Source organism: Symsagittifera roscoffensis, chromosome 10 (assembly GCF_963678635.1).
Source record: "Symsagittifera roscoffensis chromosome 10, txSymRosc1.1, whole genome shotgun sequence".
NCBI classification, from domain to species: Eukaryota; Metazoa; Xenacoelomorpha; order Acoela; family Convolutidae; genus Symsagittifera; species Symsagittifera roscoffensis.
In genome coordinates, this window is record NC_087071.1 from 20,448,816 (window position 1) to 20,475,534 (window position 26,719).

The 26,719-nt window shown below is 33.5% G+C and overlaps 3 protein-coding genes across 4 annotated transcripts in view; all 3 read right to left on the reverse strand.

Moving 5' to 3' along the window:
* Positions 1-26,719, reverse strand: part of LOC134855194 (dnaJ homolog subfamily C member 10-like) — a 434,156-nt gene that overhangs the window by 13,908 nt on the left and 393,529 nt on the right. The window lies entirely within an intron of this gene.
* The window catches only part of LOC134855193 (dnaJ homolog subfamily B member 9-like), a 427,207-nt gene that overhangs the window by 6,952 nt on the left and 393,536 nt on the right, over positions 1-26,719 (reverse strand). The gene's annotated exons all lie outside the window — the stretch shown is intronic.
* On the reverse strand, positions 1,403-24,743 carry LOC134855192 (dnaJ homolog subfamily C member 4-like). Of its 2 annotated transcripts, XM_063871636.1 has the most exons (6): positions 24,532-24,743; positions 4,273-4,369; positions 3,198-3,421; positions 2,695-2,849; positions 2,227-2,278; positions 1,403-1,655 (listed from the first exon to the last, which is right to left on the reverse strand). In XM_063871636.1, the coding sequence occupies exons 1-6, from the start codon at positions 24,696-24,698 to the stop codon at positions 1,454-1,456; spliced, it is 897 nt and encodes a 298-aa protein (XP_063727706.1). In that variant the 5' UTR covers positions 24,699-24,743; the 3' UTR covers positions 1,403-1,453. The 2 variants fall into 2 exon arrangements, with proteins under 2 accessions (XP_063727706.1, XP_063727707.1); XM_063871637.1 differs by lacking the exons at positions 2,227-2,278; positions 2,695-2,849 and adding an exon at positions 1,995-2,183.

Here is a 26,719-nt window from a genome sequence, read left to right on the forward strand (position 1 = left end):
AAATTGAGTAGTTACTTTCTGAGGTCAGACGTTTGAAAAATCAAAAAAAAATCTCGTTTGTAAAATTTTCAGCTTTTGAGGCTAGATTTGCAGATTCTGGGAAAAATCCGCCATAGGGATTCTAATGAAAAATGTTGTTGCTAAATAGTATAGATATAGTTAGATATTTAAACTGGAAACATCTAAGAATCGTACGATACATGTCGATATACGATGTAACTTAAATGTTCGAAATTACTTCAGTATCGGAAAAAAAAACTTAAGCGTGTAGTCATATGGATTTCTTTCGTTTAAAATTTTTGGTGTAAGTCTCCTGTTAGTTTTTTTACTATAGATTTTTCCATTTAAATTGGCTCAATTAACTTAAAAACGCAAGAATGAGAGTTACTGACAGCTCGAGTAACACTAACATAGCCAATCAAAGATTTGAAAAGAGTAATGACCGCAAGTAAACAAAAAACACACTAACTTTGTTGAAAAAAAAATGGATACACTTTAAGCTCTTTAAAAACTATTTATTGAAGTTAGTGATTTTTGTTGAAGAGCTAATTATTAAACTTATAAAGTATAAAGTGATAATTATTGAAGTGCTATTTACTGAACTCAAAAAGTGCATATATACCTAAGTGCATCAATTGAAAAATTTCATCTAACGATTTTCAAACTAAAAAATAAATGGCCTTAAAGCTCTTTGAGTTTCAAAAAAAATGATTGCCACTTTTTTGACAAAATTCACTCAATTTGATAAACCTATATCAATAGATAAAGTTTACCTCTAAAAATTAGGAACCGCTTTCAAAATTTAGAAGTCGACTACGTTGTTCGCACCATTGCTGCTTTTCTTATCTGAGAGCGCAAATTATCCAACAGATTAAATTGACTTGAACTCAAAAATTGCATAGATACCTAATTGCAATCAGGAATGCATTACTATGTATGAATGCACTTCTGTACTTACTGGAGCATTTAAGACGTTTTCCTGAAAAAAAAAAACCATCAATACCTATATAAGGAAGGTCCGGCCATGGCTCGAACCCTATAACTTAGGGTGCAACGGTGACAACGTTACCTCTAGGGCTAAGTGCGAAGGAACCTAGATGGTGTAAAGATTCAATAATAAAGCAAATTGGAAAGTTTTAGGAAAAACTGTTTATGGGAAAGTTGTCAGAAAAACTGTTTATTTTAGTTCCCGGTTACAAGACACTTGCTCTCGCAAGTGTAATAATGTACCGTTGTCGACACTAGCATGATTCAACCCTAAAAGATTTTATTGAGCTAAAAAAAGACCAGTTATATATTAACTATGTTCGCTTTTGCGTGAGGTTCGAAGGCGGAGCCTGTTGAAAATTTCTCTGGGCGTGACTTGCTTCAGTTAGTTGCATCAAAAAGAAACTCAACTCAATTTCAAATTGAAATTCTAATTTCTACTAAAATAATACTTCTATCGGTTAGTTTAACTCTTTTCATTCAAACTATTCTCTTTGTGATCTCTGCTAGCAAATTCTGTCCTCAATCTTCTCCTTTTAGGCCCTTGATTTTCAGGAATTGTGTCTGAATTTTTCATGTCTTGTTCCCTCAGTTGTTCTATGGACATAAGTCGGTCGTAATCGATCTCTCTGAAGCGACTACTGCGGTTTTGTGCGACTGATGAAGCACTAAAACAATAGAATAACTTCCAAATTATATCAAAACAAATGAAAAAACACATTTTGGATTTCCGGTTAATAACTCGCTAAGAACACCTGAAAAATTGGTAGAAATGTTTGCAATTATGACCTTTGTTATACATTATCCACTGGACTCATCGCTATCGCTGTCTTTTTTTTGCTCTGGTTTTGACCGATAATGATGGATTTAATTATTAAACTTAACACCCCCTACCGACCCTTGCTGAAAACGATGCCCATTTCGAGTTTCAAGGAAAAAAACTGTTTCTACTTTAATTTCACTTCGCTTTTTCACACGAACTTCAAAATGGATTGCATTTATCGTACTTGTTGTGGCCTCCCATGGTTCGACCATGAAACTTCATTATCAAAATCGATCTAATCAGGGCATAGACAAGTACAACAGCGAACAACACCACAATTAAAACTTGGTTGCCCTTCCTTATATCGTCTTTGCTTCTTAGGTTATTCTGTCTTTGGTGATTTTCAGTTCTCTGAGACGCTTCTTGCCACTTCCTGAAGAAAAGAGGAAAACAAAAATAAATGAAGGTCAACTTACATTGTGAAGAGAAAGAGGAAGCAAGCTGTTATGAGGTACCATGCCGTAATTTCCTGTTACGAAATGATACAATAGGTTAATAGGTAACCACAAAAAAAAATCTTTTTTTCTAATTTTATTATTATTATTATGATTTATCATTTCTAATTGTTTTTTTTTAGCTAATTATGTATAACATCATAACAAAAATTCATTTTTCCAACAAAAAAACAGTGAAAACCCCATACTTAATAACTTTTCTGCATTCAAGAAGGCATAAATGAGCTTCAGATACCTTTAAAATATTTATCTCCGTTCAGTTTTTTCTACTCGAACTAATGCATTTCTCGTTCCAACTAACAAATGGGGTTCGGCCCTCTTTTGAAAATTAACAATTTTATTTTGCTAATTATCTGGTCATATTAGGTAAAACATGCATTCAGACTAGTCTGATTCCAATTACAACACATATTGTATCATATCGTTTTCCCTTATTTTGCTGTCTCAATTTAGATTCCCGAGATTGATTCGAACTCGTGTTCTCTCGATATCTGCCGTAATTTTTGTAGAAGTTATTTCTGAACTCGTTTTCGCGAGCAGTTCTGTTGTGGTATGTTTTCGGGTTAAACTCTTCGTATAATTTCCTAAACATAAAAAAAACGAACCTTGTTTCATACAATCAAAAAGATGCTAATTTTATTTCATCAGTTAATTCTCGGTAACTAAAATGAGACAGCAAAGTAACTACAAATAAGCTATTACACAAGATTGAAATTTCTCAACTCTCGAGCTTGAAGCAAATATACAAAAAAAACTTCATCGTTTCTAAGTAAAAAAAAAATCTATTTTCGACGGAAATTGACCACAAAAAGCCTCTTTAAGCGCACGTTACACCTTTAAAACTACTCTTGATTAGCGCAAGCAGAGAATTTTTAGATATTTTGGAACCACTTGAAAATATTAGCCTGGTTATCAATTACATAAATATTTACCATTCTTTTTTTCCTGTCGATGTATTATAGCTTTCATAGTACGCTTTCGAAGCACCTCCAGAATAACTTCCATATGGCGAAGAGTGAAATTGAGACGACCGGTTGAATCCCATCAAAATATCGTACTGATTTCTGCTGTCAGACGATTTTAAGGTCGAATAAGCTTCGTTGAGTTTGACGAATTCAGTGTGCGATTTTCTGCTTGGATTTCGATCAGGATGTAACTAAAAACAAAAAGGTTTCGTATCACTCAGCTTCAAAAAAACTTTTTGTGCAATAACAGCCATTGGTAGGCTTAATTATGAGTAACAATGAGCATGCTTTATAGGTTGCAACTAACTAATATAGGCTGAATTAACAGCTGAACTAAATCATCAAGTTTTAAAAAAATTCTAACAAAACGGAAAATAATTCGAGAAAAAATTACAAAAAGAGACCTTTTTAGAAGAACCTGAATCACGACTGAAGAGGCTTTAAAATGACACTATTTTAGATGCTCTACGCGCAATCTTTGATACACCTGAAATGGTCGGCAGCAAATCATCCAAAGCCATTTCAGATCTACGAAACATCTACGAAATATCCCATCTATGAAAACTCACATCTACGAAATATTAAGAAAAATTGCACAAATTATCGCATTCATACAGGCTCCACTAGTCTACCGATTAATTCAAACCAACCTCGTAACTCTTTTTTCTTAAGCACGGAATCATTTTTGACAGCGGTTCATTGTCAAACCAAAGACTATAAGGGGTGTCAGGAATTAATTAGATCAATTATCCAGTTTCAATTATCAAGTTTTTAATGCTCCAGTTTTCAACTTGAAAGAGGAAGAATTTCATCTCTCCATAATTTTACTCCAGGGTTAAATTTTTATTTTACCGGTCTGTCTGTAAACGGTGGTCAAGAATTAAAAAAATAACACGAAGCGGAAGTAATGAAGAACTACCCTTTCACATATTAGAGCAAGAGTCATGTGAAATAGCCACCAGGTAAAAGTAAAACTTAATTTTAAAATATTGCAAACAAAGCTAGCTTTCATTTCTCCCGGCAACACAAAGCTTAAGCCAACCTCTTTGCTTCTAGACAGAAAAGCTCGTTTGATGTCATCAGTAGTCGCATCTTTGTTCACTCCCAAAACTGCGTACAAGTTCTGCTTGGATTTGAACCTAAAATGACAGGATAAAAACATGGTTTTGCAGCTGAGCATAAAAAGCCATCCTAGTAGTAAAGTTAAAAGAAAAGCGCTTTTGAAATAAAAAACAACATTTATAGACGACGGAAAAATTTGCAGCAGGCATGCATTATTGTACAAAATTACCTTAATGAGTTAGGACCGAGGTGGTTAACTCATAGAGTAATTTCGGATAGGGTACACCGTCTGCTCGTCACGCTATCTTATTTTCGGCCGGATAGATTCGTGCAACTTCTTAGTCTAATACCGATCCTAATCTTACTCTTATACTATCTAGTCTCAGGTTGTTTAACTAGTCTCTGCTAGGCTCAATAGATCTAGGGTATACTGGTTTATTGCGGCTGCTTTAGTCTTCTTGGAGAGTCCAACTAATTTCTAAGTTAAATTCAAATCTCTCTGGTGCTGAAATTACAAGTAATTTCAGCACTTACAAATAAGTGGGTTGTTAGTTTGATGGATCATGATTGGTTAATATTAAATACTTTACAGTGGTAAAATATCTAATTTATCCAATCATAAAATGTAGTTTAGATCAGGTTCCACCCATCCGGGTTTTACAGAGTTTTTTAGAATAGTCTTTCTGCAATTCAAAGGATGGATGATGGACGTTGGTATTTGGCGAACATCATATTTCTTCTGGGTTCTCTTGTTAGAGGAGTTCCAGGTTCAATCGTTGTGTCTTCTCATGACAACGACTGGGTTTTCGCAACAAACTCAAATCTGATTTCGGAATGGTTTGTTATGACAGGTTTTTCCGTTTCATGTAGAGAACTTCTTTTGTGTTTGACCTTGTCTGGGAATGGCGTGGAGATTGTGCGTGGAGGGGATGCCTGGTTACTCGGATCTGTACGTATACTTGAACATCGAGGTGGTCATTGGTCTAGTTCAACGAAGTCCTTTTCTGCGAAGTCAAGTCGTACTCTAAATCCTTTGAGTTGTGATTGTGGGCGGCATATTGATTGTGGTTTGCCATTCTTTTTCGAGTGTAGTGGGGTCATTTGTCTTTGGATGTTCGTCTTTGGTGTTGTATGCTGATCTATATACTGCAAGGTATAATTTACATTTTATAAAAGTTTTATTAGTTTGGTGTTTTAATTATGATTTTGGTTAGTTGTTTTCACAAAAGCTTTTTGTTTTAGTTTGGTTATTTTGAAGAGTTACTCACCCTTGAGTACCTCTTATTAAAAATAGGAGTGTGGTCACAAAGCGTGGATGTAGCGCGGTGGGTTAGGCCGGCTATAGAGCATGCTCAGGACGTCCTCTCTGGTGGGTTAGGCCAGGAGTGGGAGTATGATTTCGTGCGGTTTTTGTGAGAGGTCCTGTTATGTGATAACGTTTTATGTTGGGTTTATTGTGGTTTTTCTTATGTTTCGTTGGTTGTGTCCTTTTTTCAAAAATCAAATTGTTTTTGGTATGGGTTTGTCTTTCGACTTTTTTGTGTTTTATTATTTCTTTCTTAGACTTTATAATAGTCCTCAAAAGAATAAATTATCCAGTTTTAAACTGGGTTAATCCGGTTTGGGTACGGTTGGTTTCCTTTTCTTAGTCATGCTGTTATTCTATGATCTGTGGTGTTTAGTAAGCTGCATTGGTTAGTTTTGTTTAGTATATAATTCCTTTCCAACCGGGTTAAAGGAAAGTTTGAAACTTGTTATCGTGTGTTAGAGTTGTTGAGTGTGAAAACTTGAAACTGAAATTCATTATTTAAACAATTCTTCGTGGGCGAGCTATGCGAGTTTGGATAGAATTCTTGTGCGAGTGAATGAAATATCAAAAAGTTAGTACTGCAGTTTCGTTTTATTAATTTACTACATAGAATTCAATTTTACTGCTAGTTTTGGGGAAAAATTAAGTTACAAATTTTCATCATTATTAGATTTACTGCTTGTGGGGAAACAATTTATAAATTAATTTACTACATTGGTATGAATTTTATTTAATTTGTGCAAAATATTAATAGAGTTTTGAACAATTTGAAGAAGTTTTCTATTTTTGATTTTTCTTTTGTGTATTTTGCAGATGATCGTGGGATGAAGACTAAAAATCTAAATAAGACATGGATAAAGAATGGTTAGTGTTTTGTTTTAAATTTATTAATTTTGAATATATATAAATTATACTTACCTGTTAGTCGTCGGGGAAAAAACCGTGGGGGAAGATGTCGTGGATTATGTCTGAATTTGTTAGTAATTTTGCTAGTATGCGAATGATGTTTTTAGTTTGAAGCAGTGGCCAAAGCAATTGAAGTGCTTTAATGGTTTTTAGTTCTTCAGTGCCAACTGCAAACTCATAAGGTGTGTTTTGGATGAGATTATATAATTTGTGGTTATATTTAGTGTTGTGGATGAATTCTAATATGGGGATTTCTATAGGTTGAACAAATTCATGTGGGATAAGGAAGGGTCTGGATTCTTCTGCGTTGAAGGTCTTTGTGATGGGACAAAAAATATACATTTGGGTTATGGGATCATAATTGCGAAGAATACCGTGAAGGTTAGTATCTTTGATGCAATATGTGAAGTTAAGAAAAAATGGTGATGTGTATTTAGAGTTAATAAATTGAAAACGGTGGTGTGGTTGTCTTGATGGAGTGTGTATATCAAAATGATTTTGTATAAAGCGATAATATGTATATGTGTGAGTCTGTTTAGTGCGTAACATAATGTCGTGTGAGCAGTGCAAATCGCGTTCTTGTGGTGCAAGGAAATGAAAGGTTAGTGAAAATAATGGAAATTTTTCTTTAAAACTCTCGTAAGCTTGTGTGTCGGTTAGTGCTTCTGAAATGATGTGGTCAAATTTGCGATCAAATATATTGAGTGTAAATACATATGGTGTTTTAATGAAGAATTTTTCTGTGATTTGTGGGTTAGCGAAGCGATCATCATCTAAAAATTGGTCTTGGTTAGTTCGGATGATGTTATGATCGTAATATTCTAGCGTATATTCGTTAGCTCGGGGTGCAGTGTATGTTTTTAGTGACTTTTTATATCCTATATAAGTAAATTGTCTATGTGTTAGTGGTGTAGTGAGTCGATATAGCATATTTTGATGTCTTTCAATATCGATGTGAGTATTAGATAAAGGTAGGCAAAGTGGGTTAGTAAAATGATAATATGATGTCCAATGGAGTGTAGGCATTAAAACGTGTTCGTCTACAAAATTACGCGTTTCGTTAGTGTCGTTAGGGGTGTTTAAAGTATATTGTGGAAATGAAGGTAAGGTGATTAACAAAAATTCTCTCGTGTTAGTGTGATTTGGGTGATTAATATATTCACGGGCTGTTCCTGGTTTTGTTGGAAATGGATGGTTTGGGAATTTTCTTTTGAAAGTGCGGTAAGCTCTATTAGTGCTAATTGATGATTTGGTGGATGTGGATGATGGTACTAATGATGCGGTATAAGCTGAAGAGGGTGTGGGGGTAGGTGGGTTTGATGATTCTATGGTTGATGAAATCTGGTTTATAGTTGAGGTGTCAAGGTGGAAGGGTTGTTGTTGTAAGGTGATAAAATTATCTAGTTCTTGGGAGATTTGAGGGGTGTCTGGAGAATTGGATGATCGGTCTGAATGAAGTGAAGAGTAGGTTGGGGTAACTTGTGAAGCATAGGAGGGTGTAGAAATGGATGGGAGTGGGTTATTTGGTGGGATTGGTTGAAAAGGGGGTTTCGAAAAAACTGAGGGATTGATTTGAAAATCATTGGACGGAGATGGTTCAGAGTCTGCAAATTCATCAGGGGTTTCAATATCTGGGTTATTGAGTTCTGAGATGGAGTATAAAACTGAGATGTGTGAATTAGTGTCTGAATTCATGCCTGATGTTATAGTATTGGTTGGAAAATCGGATGGCGGGAAAGCAAAAAGTGGAATTATTGTAATTGGAGTGTTGAGGTTGGTTGGGTGGGAATTTGAGCGGTGTAGGGATCCAAGTTGTCGGCTCATCGTGGGCTAAAAAAATTATTATTTTGAGACTGAAAAGCGGTGGTATGTGGTTGTTCTATAATTTGTTCATATGTATTTTCATCTAGTGAATTGTGTGTTACTATAGGTTGAATGGGGCTTTGTGATATGGTTGGTCTGAAGTTTGGATTATGTGTTACTGCTAAATTTCGAAAATTTCGTGGGACTAGTGATAATGGATGGTTATGTGGTAGGGGTGGTAACTGTGGTGCTGTAGGTGTAATGTCTACATTGTTATGTTCTTCGTCATATGTGTTCTGTCTTGTTGCTATTTTTGTGTTGTATTCTTTTATTTGTGCGTCTAAAAGAATTTTGTTTATTGATGATGAAAAAATTCCAAAAAATCCTGCAAATAGGATGCGTGCTACACTTGCTTGTCTATTTACTTGTGTGTGTATAGCGCATGTATTATAGATTCCTTTTAGGAGTGAGAAAAGAGCATCGTTTATCTTCAAAAACATATAGTGGTGATACTTTTTTGGTACAGGTATAAAACCATAAAATGTTTCCTTCATAGTCTAAAAAATTTGATCTATTGCCTGATAATAAATATCCTGCGTAGGGTATTTTTAATACTGCTAATGCAAGTGATTGTAGGATTCTAATTCGGAGAGTGACATTTCTTGAAAAATGCGGCTAATTGTGTAGTCTAATTTCATATCTAGGTGAATATCATAGTGGATATTACCGAAATATGTACTATTCATTAGTGATAGTTCTTGTAAACGTGTGCTTCTAGTGTCATGGGGCTTGAGATGTCCACCAGGTTGACCTTTACTTTTTTTGAAAATTAACTGGTATATATGATGTTCCTTCGTTTGGAGGATGACCTGTGGCATATGGGTCGATTTTTATTTTTCCAGTGGTCATGTCGAATCCTTTTTCGTATTCAACTAATATTTCAGAGTATTGTGTTTTGTGAAGTGGGTTTCTGTATTTACATGCAAGTTCTGTTTCTTGATATATTTGAAAACGTGTCAATTTATTTTCTATATTGTGTATGTTCCTAAAATTAGAGTTTTGTTTTCGTGATGGGTTTACTTGTTCATATGGAATTGATTGTATAAAATATTTTTCGTGAAATTTTATCATACGAGCGTGTATTTTTGCTACTTGAAATGTTGTACATGTGTCTTCGGGGAACCAAACAATTGTTGCTTGTGTTCGTGTTGTAGGGTCACAATAACCTTGATCGTTTTTACAAGGTAATCTAATTCCTTGATAGATCATTGTGTTGTCAGATAAATCGCGTGTGAGTTGTATTTTTTCGAGTTGTATTTTCCAATCGAAAAACATTATTTCTTGATATCCTTTATTTTTTGTGTCTGCTTTGCAGTTTGATGGGTTATTTATACCAATATGTGGTATCCAGTGTTTATCGTGTATGTCATAAGTTGATCTTCCGTGTGCGCCGTTGTATGGATATTTTTCGTCTAGTTTTATATGTCCTTGATATCTTTCAAGTTCTGCTTGATGTACAGAATCTGAAAAAACTTGGAAATATACTAACTTTCTATCTGTGTTTTTATTTTTTGTGATATTTAGTCGGAGTAACTCGTTTTTACAATCTTCGGGATTGAGATGTAAAAGTCGTTCGATATTACTCTGGTAGAATGATTCGTGGTCAAGTCGGTTTTTATTTCCATTAGAGACTTGTGAACAATGTACTTTCTTTTCAGAAAATGTTGCTGTGAATTTATATCCTATAACTGTTGTTGCTCGGGCTTTTGAATAAAGTGTCGCTATTACATTTGTTGTTTCTATGGCTTGTGGTTCTGTTTCGCATTGTGATACTTGATTTATTGCATATTAGTGTAGTGTTTTTTGTTCGTTTTCTTCACAATTGTAATGTGTTACTAATAAATCTTGGGGTCCTGTGCGGGGGGAAGGGTTTATGTTTTGATTGGAGGTTACTAGAAAAAAGAATTGGAGAAAAATTAATATTTTTAGAATATACATGTGTATGATAATCCTGAGTATGGGTTATAAAATGTGATGTAACCAATTGTCTTTTTGGTATATCTGTCGTATTTGTATATTACTTCAGTTGTTATAAATGGTGGTGGTAGGGATTGAGCTGTTATATTTGGTGGATTTAATAGATAGGGATGTTGAGTAATGTTGTTTAATTTAACCGTGATTTCAAATTTTAATTGTAGACTATTTTGTTGGAGTATTTGGATGTTATGATCACGAATGTCTTCGTGGATGTCTTGTCTATATTGTGGTCGGTTTAGTGCCCAGTTGTGGAGTCGGTTACTTTCTAGGTGTTGTCCAAATAATGGTGGAGGTGCTGTGAATGTATTCCAGTCTAGTCTTAAAGGAATATTTGTTGATGATTGTTCTCGGTATCTAGCGTCGAGGTTATTTGGGAAATTGAAGTTAAAAGGTGTTGGTGAAATCTGGCTGATTGATGGTGTTGATGGTAATGATAATGTTTCTGGTAGTGATGAGGATGTTGTTGTATCCGAAGAAATATCTATTGGATCATTGATTAAATTTGGTTCACCTTGTGTGAATGAATGTGTTGTCCAGTATGGTAGTCGTGATGTTTGGTTTGTAGGGTTAAAGGGATTTTCACGTATTTGTTCAGATGTTGGTGTTGAACCTAAGTAATCTGATGGTAGGCTTGAGGTGCTACGTTGTGAAAGAAGCGTAGGGGTTTCTGGTAATATACCGATGGGGTTTTCTGGAGTACTTTGTGATGGGGATTGGGGTATATCAAAATGAACTCGGGGAGTTTGAAAATTTCTGTTTCGTCGAGGATGTATAATTTGTCTATTTATTTCGACTGTGTTTTGGTTTTGACTAGGATTTCGTATTCTACTTAATTCTTGTGGTAATGTTGGGTATAAGTTATATGTTGGTTCACTTAGAGGTGCTTGTCGTTGAACTGGCTCTAGTGGTTCTGATAAGCGAGCGTGTCGTTCTCCAAAGGTATATGGGTTATCTTGAAAGGAAATTCGTGTAGATGTTCGGGGGTTTTGGGTAGTTAAAGGTGTTGTTGGGTTATTTTGGGATGATGTCGGTGAAGACTGACTGTGTGACTGTTGGTTAGCAATTTTTGATAGTTTTTGATCTATTCTTTTAGTGAAAAAATTTATGTTTATTATAATATTCTTCTAGAAAAAGAATTAGGAGGATTGTTGCTAGGGCGAATGTGATGATTGCTTTCTTTATACATTTGCATATTGTCAAAATGAGGGATGATAGAAATGTTATAAAGATTACAAATAGTAAAAAAAATATCTGTTCTACTAAAAATGGTTCGTATCATTTAGATAAGTTTTGTGAATCGTACCTGTGGATATAGTCAAGAGCTTTTGAAAGCTGGAGGTATAGTTCAAATAGGGAATAGAAAATTTAAAAAATATTGCAAAAAATGAATAAGATTATTACAAAAGATTCAAAGGTATCAAAAAGAAATATGATGAAAAGTTTAAATATTGTGAAAAAGTTTGCGAGAATGTTTAGAATTATGGTAACTGGTCGAGAGAAGAGCATTTAAGAAATGGCTTCTCGATCGAATATTTTTTGTTGTTTGAGGCAATTTTCAAGTGTGGTCGAATTATTTATTGGTTTTTTGACAAGTGGGTCGAGTTTTGTGAAAAATTGTTGGGGGCAAATTTTATGGTGATCGGGAGGTCTTCTTTGTCTTTATTTTTATTTGTCAAATGATCTGGGGTATTTTTGAGATTTTTATACTTTAGGCTAACTAAAATGGTCGTTCTTTTACTTTAGGCTAATTTAACATATTTGTTTTGGGGATATTTGAGGTCTGAGTTGGGGAAATATTGTTGATCTTTGGGTTATTAGATAAGGGAGGGTTATGATATTATGGGTATATTTATTTTAGTTGTCAAGTTGGAGTGGTTTGCTTATTTTTGACCTGGAGGTCGCAAAGTTATAGTTAGAGATATGCCTGGAGTTTTATATCGTTCGTCTAGTTGATCTGTGTTAGAGTTAGAGAAGGTGACGGATTGGATGAATCCTATTGGCTAATTATGAACTAGAATCGCTGCGTGTTTTGTCAGCATGTTATTTTGAAAAATGAAAGTTCAAAATATTTCAGAGGTGCAAAGATTATTAAATATAAAGTTAAAGCTGTTTTTGAAATTCGACTTTCTTTAATATTTTAGATTGTGGAATGAATGTTTTATAGTTTTTACGTGGTTGATTTCTAAGTCGTGATGACTCTCTATGTTCTGATTTGTCGATTTGTTCTTGGGGTATTATTTTTTCTGTCATTTTTCTATTTTTCCTTTCTTTTGGAGGTGTATTTTGATCTAGCTTTTTTGTATTGCTTTTCGTTGTAGTTGATTTTTCATTTTGGTTTTCGAGGTGAATGTCATGTTGTTCTTTTGGTTTATTTTCCATTTGTGGGTTATTTTGAATAACTTTTAAACCTGTGAAAGAATATAATTGAGTTAGTTCGCGTAGTGCGTATTCTTTTGGGTAATAAGGTAATAGGTTGTTTCGATGTTGAACAATTTCTTTTTTGTCTGAGTCGGTGATTTTATATGTGACGTCAGTGGGTTTGGCAATTATTTGGTATGGTCCTTTACGAAGGGGTTGTAATTTTTTAGAAATTCCTTTTTGAGTGTTGAAATTGGGTATTAAAACAAATGTTCCAATTTTTAAATCTGAGGCTGGTGTAAAGCGTGAATTTATTTGTTCATTAATGTTTTGCCTTTAAAACAACTTTTTTGTTACTTTTTGGTAAATTTCATTATGTTTTTTATCTCTGTTTAAAATCCATTCGGTGTGTGTACCGGAGGCTAATTTAAGAGTTTGTGGGTGATGAAAATTATCTTCATCGTGTGTGTGTAAAGGTAGGTTATAACAAATTGAGTCTTTATTCGGTTGACAATAACTTTGTGCATTTTTATGAGAGTTTGCTGTAAACATAATCGGTTTGCGTGGCTTTTGATTAAAAACCATTTCATATGGTGACATTCCTAGAGTTGTCGTGATTTGTGAATTATATGCTAAGGGAAATAGTTTTACATCTGCTGACCATTCGGTGTATCTTGTATCATTTCCATTGATGATACACCTAAGATATTCTTGTAGTGAACGGTTCATACCTTCGACTAAGCCGTTTGTCCAAGGTGCGTGAGATGTACGTGGTTTGTGTTTGATGTTATATAAATGACAGTGTGATGATTTCATTATTTATGAATTCTGTACCGTTGTCTGTAACTAAAATCTCTGGTAGTCCGGATTTAGCTATCCAGTGTTCATAAAGTGTTGTGTAAGCATAATAAGCGTTACAATGTGGTACTGGGTTAAGTGCTACATAATGTGTAAATGCGTCAACAATTACCATAATGTAGGAGTTTCCTTCGGATGAGGGTGAAATTGGTCCTTTTGTATCAAATGAAATACGGTGGTTAAAGTACAAACTTTGTCCTTTAAAATCTTGTTTTTGTGCTATTTGTTTTTGATTTGGATAAGGTTTATTTAGCTGACATACTATACAATCATTGCATAGTACTTTTATCCAAATTGGTGCATTTGGAAAATAGAAGTTTTGTATGAAATTTGAATATGTTTTCTCTGATCCAGAGTGTCCTTTAACGTTTTGTGTATGTGAAATATTAAAAGCTATAAGAATCATACTTAAAGGGAGACAGGGAACTGTAGATTCATTCAATTTGTATTCTAGAAGGTCTGTGTTTTCATTAATTGTTGTATTATTAAATTTTCGAAAGTATCGGAGGAGTGTTTTATTTCCTATAATAGTTGTATCTGCCTTGACGGGTTTAGTTTTATATTTGTGCCATGATTTTAGTTGTCTAATTACTGGGTCAAGATTTTGATATTGTTTCAAGGTATTAATTGTAATTTTATCTGTTGGGGGGAGAAAAATGTTTTTAATTTCTAATTGAGATAAAGGAATTGTATCAAGTGGGTCATGGAGATCAAAAACTTGATTTATTGTGTATTTTGAATCGTTTGTTTGTGGTCCTGATAAATTTATTTTATCAGTTAGATTTTCTTTTTCAATTAATGGAAAAAGGTCTTTTTTATGTGGATATTGTTTTACTCTTTTTTGTTGTGTGTTATTTTTTATCCATTGTGAATATGGAATTGGTTTAAAAGTTGATGTTCCAAGTAGATCAACTTCGTAGTGGTTATTTTGACAATCCAAATAAAGTGGGAAGTGTTGTAAATTATTTATCTGTGATTGTTCAACGTCAGTTTTTACTGCATATTTGCATTTTAGTCGGGGTGATGTTTCATTTTCTGCAAGGTAGAATTTTATATTTTTGGGTATTTCAACTGTAGTTTTACGTGTAAGTAATTCAGGTGGTGTATTTCGACTTAATGTGTCTGGTAATGCGAAATTTTTTCCTGCTGTCCAAACTATATGTAAGTTTGGGAATTTCATTAGAATTAATTGAAATCTATAAACTCGGTGATTTGGATTGGATTTTTGTGTAAAGAGAAAGATGATTGGTTTGTGATCTGTAAATAGAACTGTTGGATGTTTTGATCCAAGTATCAGAAATTCATATTCTGTTAGTGTATATATTATGGCTGTACATTCTCTCATTAGAGTTGAGAGTCGTAGCTCTGCTTGAGTGAATAATCGAGAATTTGCTGATATAAGGTTCATTTTGTTTGTACCATTGTGTGATTGTAATAATGCTGCGCCGATGCCAAAATTCGAAGCGTCGCACATTGCATAGAATGGTTGATTTGGATCTGGAATTGTATTCGAAATTTGTTCAGTTAAGAGTTTTTTAATTTCTTCAAATCGTGCTTGATGTTCTGTGTTCCATTCAAAATTATTTTGTTGTCTAAGTATATTATAAAAAGGTCTTAGGTATAATTGCATTTTATAGACATATTTGCTTAAAAAGTTTAACATTCCAAGGAATTCTTGGATTTTCTTTTTGTTTGTTGGTGGTTGGAGCTTCTGAATAGCATCAATGCGTGATTTTAATGGAGTGAATGTTTTTCTTTCTATATTATGTCCTAAGAATTTAACTCGTGTTAAAAAGAAGTGTGATTTATCGGGGGCGGCCTTCAGATTTTCGTTCTGAAGTATTTTGTGATAGTGTTCTAAAACATTGAACATTTCTTCTTTTGTCTGTGATTGCATAAAAACATCGTCTAAATAAGTGATTGCGTTTTTCTTGAGTATTAGTGGTCTAAAAATTTTGCTCATAAAAGCTGAAAATGCTGCTGGTCCTATGGATATTCCATAGAATAAGCGGTTAAATTCATATTGCTGATTGCCAATAACAAATTGTGTTAAACTTCGTGATTGTTCATCTAGTGGCATTTGATTATATGCACTATTCATATCTGCGGTTGTAAAGTATTTTCCGTTTATTTTTGTTAAAATAACTTGTATTGGTTCAATAGGCCAATTGCATTTTGTTTCGTCTATTAAAGAATTAAGATATCTAGCGTCTAGAACTATTTTTAATGATTCTCCTTTTGCTAGGATGATAACAAGATTGATAAATGTGTTACCTTTTGGTTGTTCTTCTTTGTTTACCGGTGATATAATCTTGTATTGTTCTAAAATGTCGAGTAATCTGTTCACTTTATCGTGTAAATGAATTGGTACTTTACTTGCTCTTTGTTTTTTGAAAACTGCGTCAGGTTTTAATGGGAGATGTAGTGATGAGCTGATTTTGCCAACATCAAATTTGGATGTTGCATAGACTGATGAATATTTTATTAGCTGTTTGGCTAATTTATCAAATTCGTCTTGTGTTATTTGTGAGTGTTGGAAATTAAACATTGTTAAAAACTTCTGTTGAGTCTCTGTGTAGTTACTTATGTTGAATGTAGGTTTGAAATATGGGGTTTTTGTGAAATAGTCTGTATTTCTCTTTTCATTACTTATTATATTATTTATGGATAATTCTTCATTAAGAATTGTGGATTGACAAATATCTAATAATTGGAGTATATTATTTACGCCATATTCTTTTTCGTGTATTGGTGATATCGTAGCGTTGGTTTCGCAATAGCCTAAAAGTCCTAAAGGTAATGTTACTTGATAGGGTGTATTGTTGTATACATGTAGAGATATAATATCTGAATTCGAGTTTTTCAAATATTTTATGGATGAGATTGTGATTTTGAAAAACTTATGGATAGGTTTGAATTCAAAGTCTGACATATAGAGTTGTTGTTTATTTTGTTTTTTATCATATTGGTGAACTTGTTTTATTGAAAAATTATACATGTTTCCTGATAGTGGTTTCAGGTGTTTTCTTTGTTGGTTATATATTGGATAAAATTTTGAAAAGAATGGTGGTTGTTTGTTTAATCTTTGAAAAAATGTTAGGGATGTGTCTTTTGTTTTTGTGTATTTATCTTTGATTAGTATTTTACTGTTTAAGATGTTGATTGTTGGTATATATTTAGAGATAAATGGTATTCCAATAATATTGTGTTTAATATCAGTGATATGGAATATTTGCTTAAATGGTTTATTTAAAATTTTATTCTGCTCCATTGTTCTTGTGGGGAGAAGAAATAATTGAATTTTTCCATAGTTTACCAATGTTGATCCTTGTGCTGTTGCTAGTTTACTGGAGGTTTCAAGAGGTGTTAATTTTGGGTGTAATGTTTTTATCTCATTCCATGTGGGAATGTTTATTATATTTGATTCTGCTCCTGAATCAATTAGAAAATCGATTTCAAGATCTGGTGGTTGAAATTCTTTGTTTCTTGGACTTTCTAAGAAAAATGGTATTGTCCAAATTTTTTCTTTAGGTTGTTCTTTTTGTATATTTTGATAGATGTGATTTGTATTCAAGCATTTTGTTTTGTCATTTTCATTGGATTTATTTGTAGTGTTGATTTCGCTAGTTTCTTGTGTTGTTTGTGTGGAATGGATGGGTTCAATATAATAATTGTGAAGGAGTTCTAATTGGTTTTCATATATATGTGGTGAAAAAGGTTGTTCATATATAATAGGTTCGTAGTCATTTTCGACTGTTATCATATTGATGGAGGTAGTGTTTTCTGTTTCACTTTCTGAATCTGATGATCCACAGTTTATTTGATTTAGTTGTAGTTCGTTATTTACTGTGTCATCAATACCTGGGGGGTCTGATGTTTTTTCCTGATTTGATTGTACTTGGTTTAAATGTCTTTGATGTTTAGGTGTACTACTTCTGTGGCGATTGTTGGAATTGTTATAATGGTTATTAGTTCTGTGTGGTGATTGGGAATAGTTTCTATAACGATTATTATAACTTGAATGTCGATTTTGTGAATTGTTTCTTGATCTATTTTGATAAGTATTGTTTGATCTGTGATAGTTTGATCTGTTATATGAGTTATTCCTTGATCGATTGTTCGGGTAATTCTGATTTCGATTGTTTGAATAACTTCTATTTCGATTATTGGAGTAGTTTCTATTCCTATTATATGATGAGTTTCGTGACTGATTGTTTGGATAGTATCTATTCCTTGATTGGGAATTTGATCTAGAAACAAATTGTGTTGTATTTGAATTTGATCTGGAATAGTTATTTCGACTATTTGGTCTATTGTAATGATTTTGTGACGAATTTTGTGTATTTCTTCGTTCTGGTGATCTTCCTCTATAACTTGAGTTATATGGTGATTGATTTCTCGTATAGTTGGTATTGTTCGGAAGTGGTTTTCCTGAACTGTTGTTGCTGTATACATTTTTGTTCGGTAGATTTTGATCTTTCTTCATGTACTGATAGAATGATTTATTTGGTTCTTTATATTTTTGAGGTTTGTTTTGATTATCTTGTTGTTTTTGTCTACATTCAGAAATGCTATGTCCGTATCGTCGGCAATAATTACACCATTCTTTGAAAGATGGTTTGCCTTTAAAGTTTGGGTGTTTTTCATAAATATTGAGTATTTCAGTGATTTTTTCAACAAGGTCTATCTGATTCCTGTATATTGTTGATACTTGTGGTATTTGTTTCGATTCGGTTAACATATTGTAATTTCTGATTTTCTGTTTCTTCAAGTTTCATTGTGATTTCCGCTTGTTCTAGCTTGTCTACTAGTTTTCGAAAAACTAAATCGGGCTCTCGAATTGAGGAGGGATGTGATGCTCTCTTTTTTATTGCTATTTTCCTTAATTGAGGTGTTAAGGTCATCATTAAGATTTCTGTCATTTTTGTGTTTTTATAGTCGTGTGTATTTAATGAATATGCTTTTCGAACTAGTGTTTCGATGGGTACTGCTAATTGTTTGATGGTTTCATTTGGTAACCTGCGAATTTCATTACATAAAACTCTTTGTTGTTGTTTGTTTCTTTCGGAGTCAAACATTTTTGAAAATTCTTGTGTGAATCTCTTCCATTTTGATTTTATTTCTATAGGCAATACTGAAAACCATTTTTGGGCTGCGCCGTCTAAGGTTGTCTGTATCAACGCTGTGCGTCGATGTATCCAGTTTTGATGTAGTGGCGTATTAATTGGTTCAGGTCCTATATTTAAAATTAAATTTGCTGTTACTGCATTTAAATAATCTTCTACAGAATATTCAGGGTCTGTTCCTGTGAATACCATTAATGGTTTGTTTGATGTTATTGATGATCCACCCATAAGGTATGGATTCATTGTCATTTGTAATGATTCTGCTGCATTTGGCATTTGTGAAAAATTTGAAAGTTGATTTTTTGTTATTTCGTGTTGTTGAAGATAATATGGAAGTGGGATTTCATTTTGCATTTGTGTTGGTTTATATGAGTGTGTGATCATTGGGTTTTGTGGCTGAGTTGGTTGAAAGGATTGTGTGTTAATTTGGTTTTGCATTTGTATTGGTTGTTGATTTTGTGTATCCGTTGGATGTGGAGAAAAAATTCTATGATGTGTATATGGTTTATGTATTCCTTGTCCGCGATATTCTTGGGTATATGGTGCAAATATATCTGGTTGTAAATAATCATCATCAGAGGATAAATAATCCATTTGATGAGGTGCTTGTTTTTTATTTTTATTCTGTTGAAAGAATGGGTAATTTTCACTATGATCCTGTGTAGGATGTGGATTAGCTCGAAAATTTACTGAATTAGTTGTTGCCATTGGATTATTCCAATATCGAGATCTGATTTGATTATTATTATTATTTCGTGGAGGATAGTTTGTTTTTGATGAGTGTGTATAATTATAATTATGTTCCGCAAAATTGTTTCTTGTGAACGTTCTGCGTGTTTTTGACGGTATTGTCATGGGTCTATATGTTTGGTAATCCATTTGTGAATATTTTGGAGCAACCGAAGGTTTAACGGTTGATTGTAAGGTTACCTGTGCTAGTGAAGTGTGTGTATTTCTTGGTGTTGTTAAATTTGGACGTATCGGTGAAATACTTTGTTGTGTAGTTGTTGTTTGGACAATTTCTTCGTTTATGAAGTGCGATGGTGTCTGATTATCTTGTTGAGTGAGATTCCTAGTTCCATTAAGGTTTTCATTGTGTATGACGGTCGAGTTTAAACTGTTATTTCGAGTATCAGGTTAAAATGTATTGTAGTTTAATGGTGTTGCGTCAATGGTTAATGGTACTACTCTTACATAATCTCTTGTATAAGATATTGTACTTATTGCTTGACTTGAAATTGATTGTGGAAAATTTATGAATGCATAATGAGACCATTCGGGGTCCCAAATGTAGTCTGACTGTTCTGTGATGGCGGTATCATCGTTTGAATTTTGAGGTCTAAAATTTTTTCTTGCTTGTGAAATTAAATCTATATTATGTGTGAAATAATCTATTATAAACCATGCCAAAATTTTTTGTAAGTCATGTTTTGTATGTTGTGAAACTTCATCTTTAGTGAAATTTTCTTTAATTATATTTAGGAAAGATGAAAATAGTGTGATTTCATGTCGTACCCTTATATGTTTAGATGTATCTGTCGGTGAGACATTTGAGATTGGGATTTCGTTTTCTAATATTGAGATATAACTATATATTATGGCAAAAACTTCATTAGTAAATATGGAGTTTGCTCTTTGTGAGTTATGATATTGTATGCTTTTTATATATTCTGAGAATACTTTTGAAAATTCTAAATCAAGGTCGTCTGTTTGAATTACATATTTGCGGTGATTCGGGTTTGGTGAGGTTAATTCTATGGTGTAGATTCCGTAGTGTTGTGTTAAATTACATATATCTTTCAGATAGTGATCAATAATTTGTCTTTTGATTTTTACATCTGGGAACTCTGTTTTGCATGGGCTGATTCCGGGTTCAAACAAATTTTGGAGTAAATTCTTGCAAAATATATGCTGTCCTCTATCATTGGTTGCATCTACGAGGAAGGGGAAGATATCGTCATCATCTGGACTATCTTCACTTGGAGTGTGTGTTTGGCTCATTTTTTCGTTTAATGACTGTTAATAGGTAATTATCGATGTGTCTAATTGGTTGATTCCAGTTATATAAGTGTACTGGTTTGTGTTTATATTGCTTTTTTATTCTTCTTTTTCCTCTTTTTGATGAATTTGAAGTTGTTTCTGAGTCGGAAAAATATAGTTGATCGTGAATGGGACAATTTTTATCAATTGATTCTTTTAATTTATAAAGTTCGTCTAAATTGCTGGCTTCTGATTCTGAAAATGCGTTTCTATTTTTAAAAAATCTTTTTCGTGTTATTTGTCTTTGTTTGGTTATTATTTTCCTTTTTAGTGTTTGTCGTTTTGTTCTAATATATCCAACTGTTTGTGTATGAGGTGTGATTACAAGATCGTATTTTTTGTTATCTATTTCACAGTTGTGTAATACGATTGTTTGTTTGTTTCCTAGATTTTTAAATGACATAAGGTTTAGGATGACGGATGCAGAAAGTTGTTAGATGATTTCTATTTTCTTAAATTGTTAGTCCTTACGATTTTTTGGTTAGCTTAACCTGGGTCTATTTGTTCAGGGTTGGAGAGAAAAGTATATCGATTCCGAAGAATGATTTTTTACTTTCTCGTGGCTAGTATAAGCTAAGGTGTTAACTTACTTAATCTTACTTAGGGGTAGTGATTGTGTTCAAGGGTTGGAGAATAGTAAATCGATCCACAAGGTTCAGGTATAATTAGAACGCGAGTAGTTCGTTAGATACTATTTTAAACTTACTAAGTCTAAGATTTATCCTAGGTCTTGATAAGAGGAGGGTTCAAGTGAAGGATGAATAACCGAAGTTCTTCACTGTTTATCCTAATTTGAATGATAAGTTTTGTTCAAAAATTTCTATTAGTCTTGGGTTTTTAGAAAGGGTTGGATAGTGAATCGACGTTTGAGGTCGTTAGACACTAACTAAGTGGGTGGGGGAGAACAAAATTGTTCTTTTTGATCCAAGGATAGGCCTTGATGATCAAGTTTTTTTTTTTTAAAGTTAATTAAATAGAAAATGAATTAAGATCCAAGGATAAGCCTTGATGATCTGATTTTAAAATTAAGTGAATTTAAGTTTAAAATGGTTTAAATTTGTTTAAGAAAAAGATTTAGTTTTTTAATGATATTAGTGAGCTTATGATTGCTGTTATGTTTTAGGTGATGAAGCTGGGACAATTAGATGATTTTATGATTACTAACTTTTTATTGTCATGCTACTAATTTTTGTTTTGAATTTCAATAAATATTTTCCAAACATGTTTTATATAATACTGCAGAATTTTAGGAAAACGATCTGAGATCTTTTTATCAATCGTTATTGTATATTAATAGTTTTGTTTTAGCGCCTGAAATGATTATGAAGATTGACTTCAAAATTTTATGTTTGCAAATGAAAATCTAAATTCATTGCTAATAAAATTCTAAATATAAAAGTTTGTGTTGGCTTTTGCCGTACTATCATATAACTATTTGGTAAGTTTCTATTTTGTCGTATGTCGTCTCTGGTTCGAGGTCTTCTTGCAATTCCGGGTAGTTCTGTTATCGTTCGGAATATTGGCTCTGATCTATTGAGTCGTAGAGACATTTCGATTAAATTATCGACGTATAACATTTTTAAAATGTTTTGTCTAAATTCTAATCTATTTTTGGTTAATTCTAAGCTATTAAGGTCTTGTTCGAGACTTATGGTCGCACCAGATGAGTTAGGACCGAGGTGGTTAACTCATAGAGTAATTTCGGATAGGGTACACCGTCTGCTCGTCACGCTATCTTATTTTCGGCCGGATAGATTCGTGCAACTTCTTAGTCTAATACCGATCCTAATCTTACTCTTATACTATCTAGTCTCAGGTTGTTTAACTAGTCTCTGCTAGGCTCAATAGATCTAGGGTATACTGGTTTATTGCGGCTGCTTTAGTCTTCTTGGAGAGTCCAACTAATTTCTAAGTTAAATTCAAATCTCTCTGGTGCTGATATTACAAGTAATTTCAGCACTTACAAATAAGTGGGTTGTTAGTTTGATGGATCATGATTGGTTAATATTAAATACTTTACAGTGGTAAAATATCTAATTTATCCAATCATAAAATGTAGTTTAGATCAGGTTCCATTAAGAATTACTACTAGCACAGAAAAAAGCATTGTGACAATTTTCAATAGTTTCAGTTTCATTACTTGCATGTTAATTTCTCTGGTTCTTTTTCTCGCATCCTTAAAACTTTGAGCTTGAAGCAAAGTTATCAGGAATAATCGCTAAGTTAACTGGTTTCGTTGTTGCAGCTTAGTTTAATAACTTTTAATAGATACAAAACTTGCGATTCAAAATTTAAATGCCAATACCCGAAACATAATCAGTCTCATACAAAAACTAAATAATTAAACGAATTCGGTTTAAGAAATAGTCGGCTTGATAACTGAGAAAAACTTTTTAGCAATTCTCATAAAAACTATACAACCTTAACATAAGAAGGACCCAGTCTAGACAAATTCCATTAATTTCTTTTTCATAACAGATAGATGGAAATTATCGGTAAGAAAATCATGATCCAGAAACTTTGGTAAGCACCTTGGAAGCACACAAACCGCATGCCCGTTAGGATCATATAGGGTTATCAAAATGCACGTTTCAACTACTGCTATGAACAAAGATAAAAAAAATTTAAAATGAACAAAATTTTCAAAAAATGCCACAAAAACTATTTGGCAAAAAATCATTTAAAAACTCTGAAAGCTTGGATATTAACCTAATTACAAGCAAATATGAATTGAATAGTATCGGCGGAATTACAATAAAAAATAAGTAACAAAAAAAGACCTCCGTTCATGTAATAAAAACATTTATATTCAATTTTTTCAAAACATTTACGCCGGAAACAACACACTCTTAAATCTCATGCAATACGGAAAAAAACCTCTGTAGAAAAACAATTCCGAACGAAACAGCGAAAAAAAACGTTCGCGAAATATAATATTTGTCTTTTTTTAATTAGCCCCCTGACCAGCGCCCACCGCCTTTCCTAGGGAGAGAGAGATGTCATCCATTTTGCCAAAGTCAACCCACCTTGAAGAGGCGAATGACATCGGGACCCCTCCAACAGTGGCCAAAGCTGGATTCGAACCCACGACGGTGTTAAAGGCCGCGCGTTTTACCCACTCAGTCACGGCTGCTCTGATTTGTTTTTAAAAAGTTTTAGTATTTAAAAGCAACACGCGGTGTCATGAAAACATGAAAGGATTTAAAACGATCTAAATATGATGCTTAGTTGCATGAAAACAATAGCACTCTTTCAGAACAAAAAAAAACAGAAACCACACATCAAAAAAAGCTGAAAATAATTCAACAAAATTCAAACAAAAAATAGCATTATGAAATTCTTTTCAAACAAAGTTTTAGCGTGTATACAAACCAAAAACCTAAGAACTATCTTAACGCCCTTCAAAATGGAATTGAAGAAAACAATTGAATTGCACGATTAAAAAATGGCGGCAATTTGTTCTGAAGTTTTGCGCTGTCAGGAATTTACAATTTGGGAACTTTATACGCTTGATTGACACTGTGATTTAATTTAGCCAGTCTGATTGGTAACTGACTCCCCCATTTAAACTTATAAAATTATGAACTAGACGAAAAAGCAATTACACAACAATTAAAAAGATAATCAGATGGTCACAAGTATCATAGTAACCGAGGCTACAGTCAGGAGTCCCTTCATCACAGTGTCCAGTCAAAACCCTTGGAATTTTCTAGATTTGGAAAATTGCAAGGTTTTTAGACAATTTTTTTTGACCTGTTCGATGAAAAATTGGTTTTATGTCATGACTTGAAATTATACTTACGTTATGAGTCTCTTACTGTTCCAATCAGTACGAGCCACCGCCAGAGATTTCATTAAACAGTATGTGCATTGCACCAAAGATAACGAAGACGTTCCATATGATTTCTTTCCAATGTTTTTTCGAAATGCAAGTGGTAGGGCAAGTGCTGAGACATGATTGGTAATCATACTTTGCTCTGATTATATTAAATGCAAAAGATTGTAAGCATGTCTTAACCTGAAAAAAAGCAGTTGTTCAGTGGAAAATATTACTTACTAGACGAGGACTGGTTATATTTTTATCGGACTCATCAACCATTTAAGCATGCTCAAAAAGCAGCATAACACTTTTGAAGCTCTTGGATGTTGAAATATCTAGACGAAATTATAAAAAACAACTGATTTTATAAAAAAAACAAAGGAAATTTCAACTAATACATGAAAGTCTATCTAAAACTGCTTTTCCTCTATATGGTTTTGTTTAACCCCCAAAAGATTAAAAGACGGAACGAAAAAAGTAAAATCAACTTAATGTTTGATGAATGAAAACTAAAAAGTTGATTCCCTTCAAAAAAAAATCTTCAAGTTTTGAAACCAGACAATTTTTTATGCTTTCATTGGTCTTTTTTGTCTTCAGTTGTTGAAACTTATGCAATACCCACCCGTGGCATTGCCGGCTTTAAAGTAAAAACTGGTTATCAAAACTGGTTATCAATTGAAAATATAAACTAAAAAGTGAAGAAAACACATTCAATTACTGAAAAAATTAACAATGATGACAGATAAACAAATAATGTTTGATACATGAAAACGAAACTTAATTAGAAAAATCAAGAAGCTATAAAACTAGATGGTTTCTTACGCTATTGATAGTCTTTTTGTCCTTCAGTCTTGTGATTTATAAGATCGCCAGGTCGCTGTTGAAATGAAAAAGAAAAACCAATGAAGGATGAGAGCGACCAAATAGAAGCACAAAGAAGGTTCAAAACTATGAAAAAAAAACAACTATTACAAACAACGAAAATAACGTAATAACATACGTAAGCAATTTTATTAAGCAATTATCGGTGATGAAAGCAAAGGAATATGCATTATCAATTAGCTATATTTTGAAATTTCTTCACCATTACGAGGCCTCGGCAACGGTGAGTACTTTTACAAATGCGGCTTTGTTGGTTTTGGACCTGAAAAGTTGAATCTACAGCCCTTTGATCTTAATTTTGGCTGCAGATTCCGTGAACAAGGGCTAAAAATGAGCTGCTGAGTTCGTGATCAAAAAAGTGACCAGAACTGGCTATGGTAGAGATGGTGAAAAGCATGTAGAGCTTTGTTTAGACGCTGGCCAGTCGTTTTTATAGCTTAGCTTTATTTTCCGTCAATATGTACTTCCGGGAAAATGTAACATAGATGTTTTTATGGCGCTCCTGGATGTTATTATTTTTTAACATCATGACCGGCAGAACCGTTAAAACGAGCACTCCGCGCCGAGCGGATGCTCATAATAACGACATTAATAGGCCCTAACCGCCGGGGCGGATGGGTAGTTCGGAACGCGGAAGCCTTCCGGATTCCCGTGAATAGCTTTTTAATCTAGTTAACACCGAAAATTCACGCTCCAGGAAGGGTGGGGGGATCGACCGTCCCCCCGTTTGTAACATTCGCCCGGAAGATACATATCGACGGAAGACAAAACTAAGTCTTAAGACGACTGGCTAACGTCTAAACAGAGCTTTGCATGCTTTTCACCGTGTCTACCAAGCCAGTACTTTTCGGTGGTCTTTCTAACATCGGGTCGACAAAAACGTTACTGCTTTCGGCTTCGGTCAAAACACTCAAATTAACTAGATTACATGCAGAAATAGTGAGCTCATGGCTGGGTCTCAGTATCCCCAGACCACGAGGTCACTCCTAAAAACAGGGCTACTACTTATTATATTACTATCGTTTTTGTTCAGTAGATAAAAATCATCATCTCCATCGAAGATGGATCAACCCTTTCCCCCAACTCCTAGCTTCTCAACCTTATCAAAATGAATCTAGATGTTAAATAAATTCAAGTCAGGACATGACAGGAAGCTAAGTTTATGTAACAGGATAAAAGTTTCAGTTCCTTTACCCCTCCGGATTGACAAATCTGCTGGATCAAGCGTGTTAATTGTAACATTCGCCCGGAAGATACATATCGACGGAAAACAAAACTAAATCTTAAG

Excerpts from the sequence above, each read along its gene's own strand:
- LOC134855192 (XM_063871636.1), bottom strand. The coding sequence starts at position 24,698 with ATGATTACCAATCATGTCTCAGCACTTGCCCTACCACTTGCATTTCGA. Across the intron at positions 4,370-24,531 it reads AACAGTAAGAGACTCATAAC|GTTCAAATCCAAGCAGAACT; the intron begins GTAAGTATAATT and ends CTGTCATTTTAG. Across the intron at positions 2,850-3,197 it reads TCGACAGGAAAAAAAGAATG|GAAATTATACGAAGAGTTTA; the intron begins GTAAATATTTAT and ends TTTTATGTTTAG.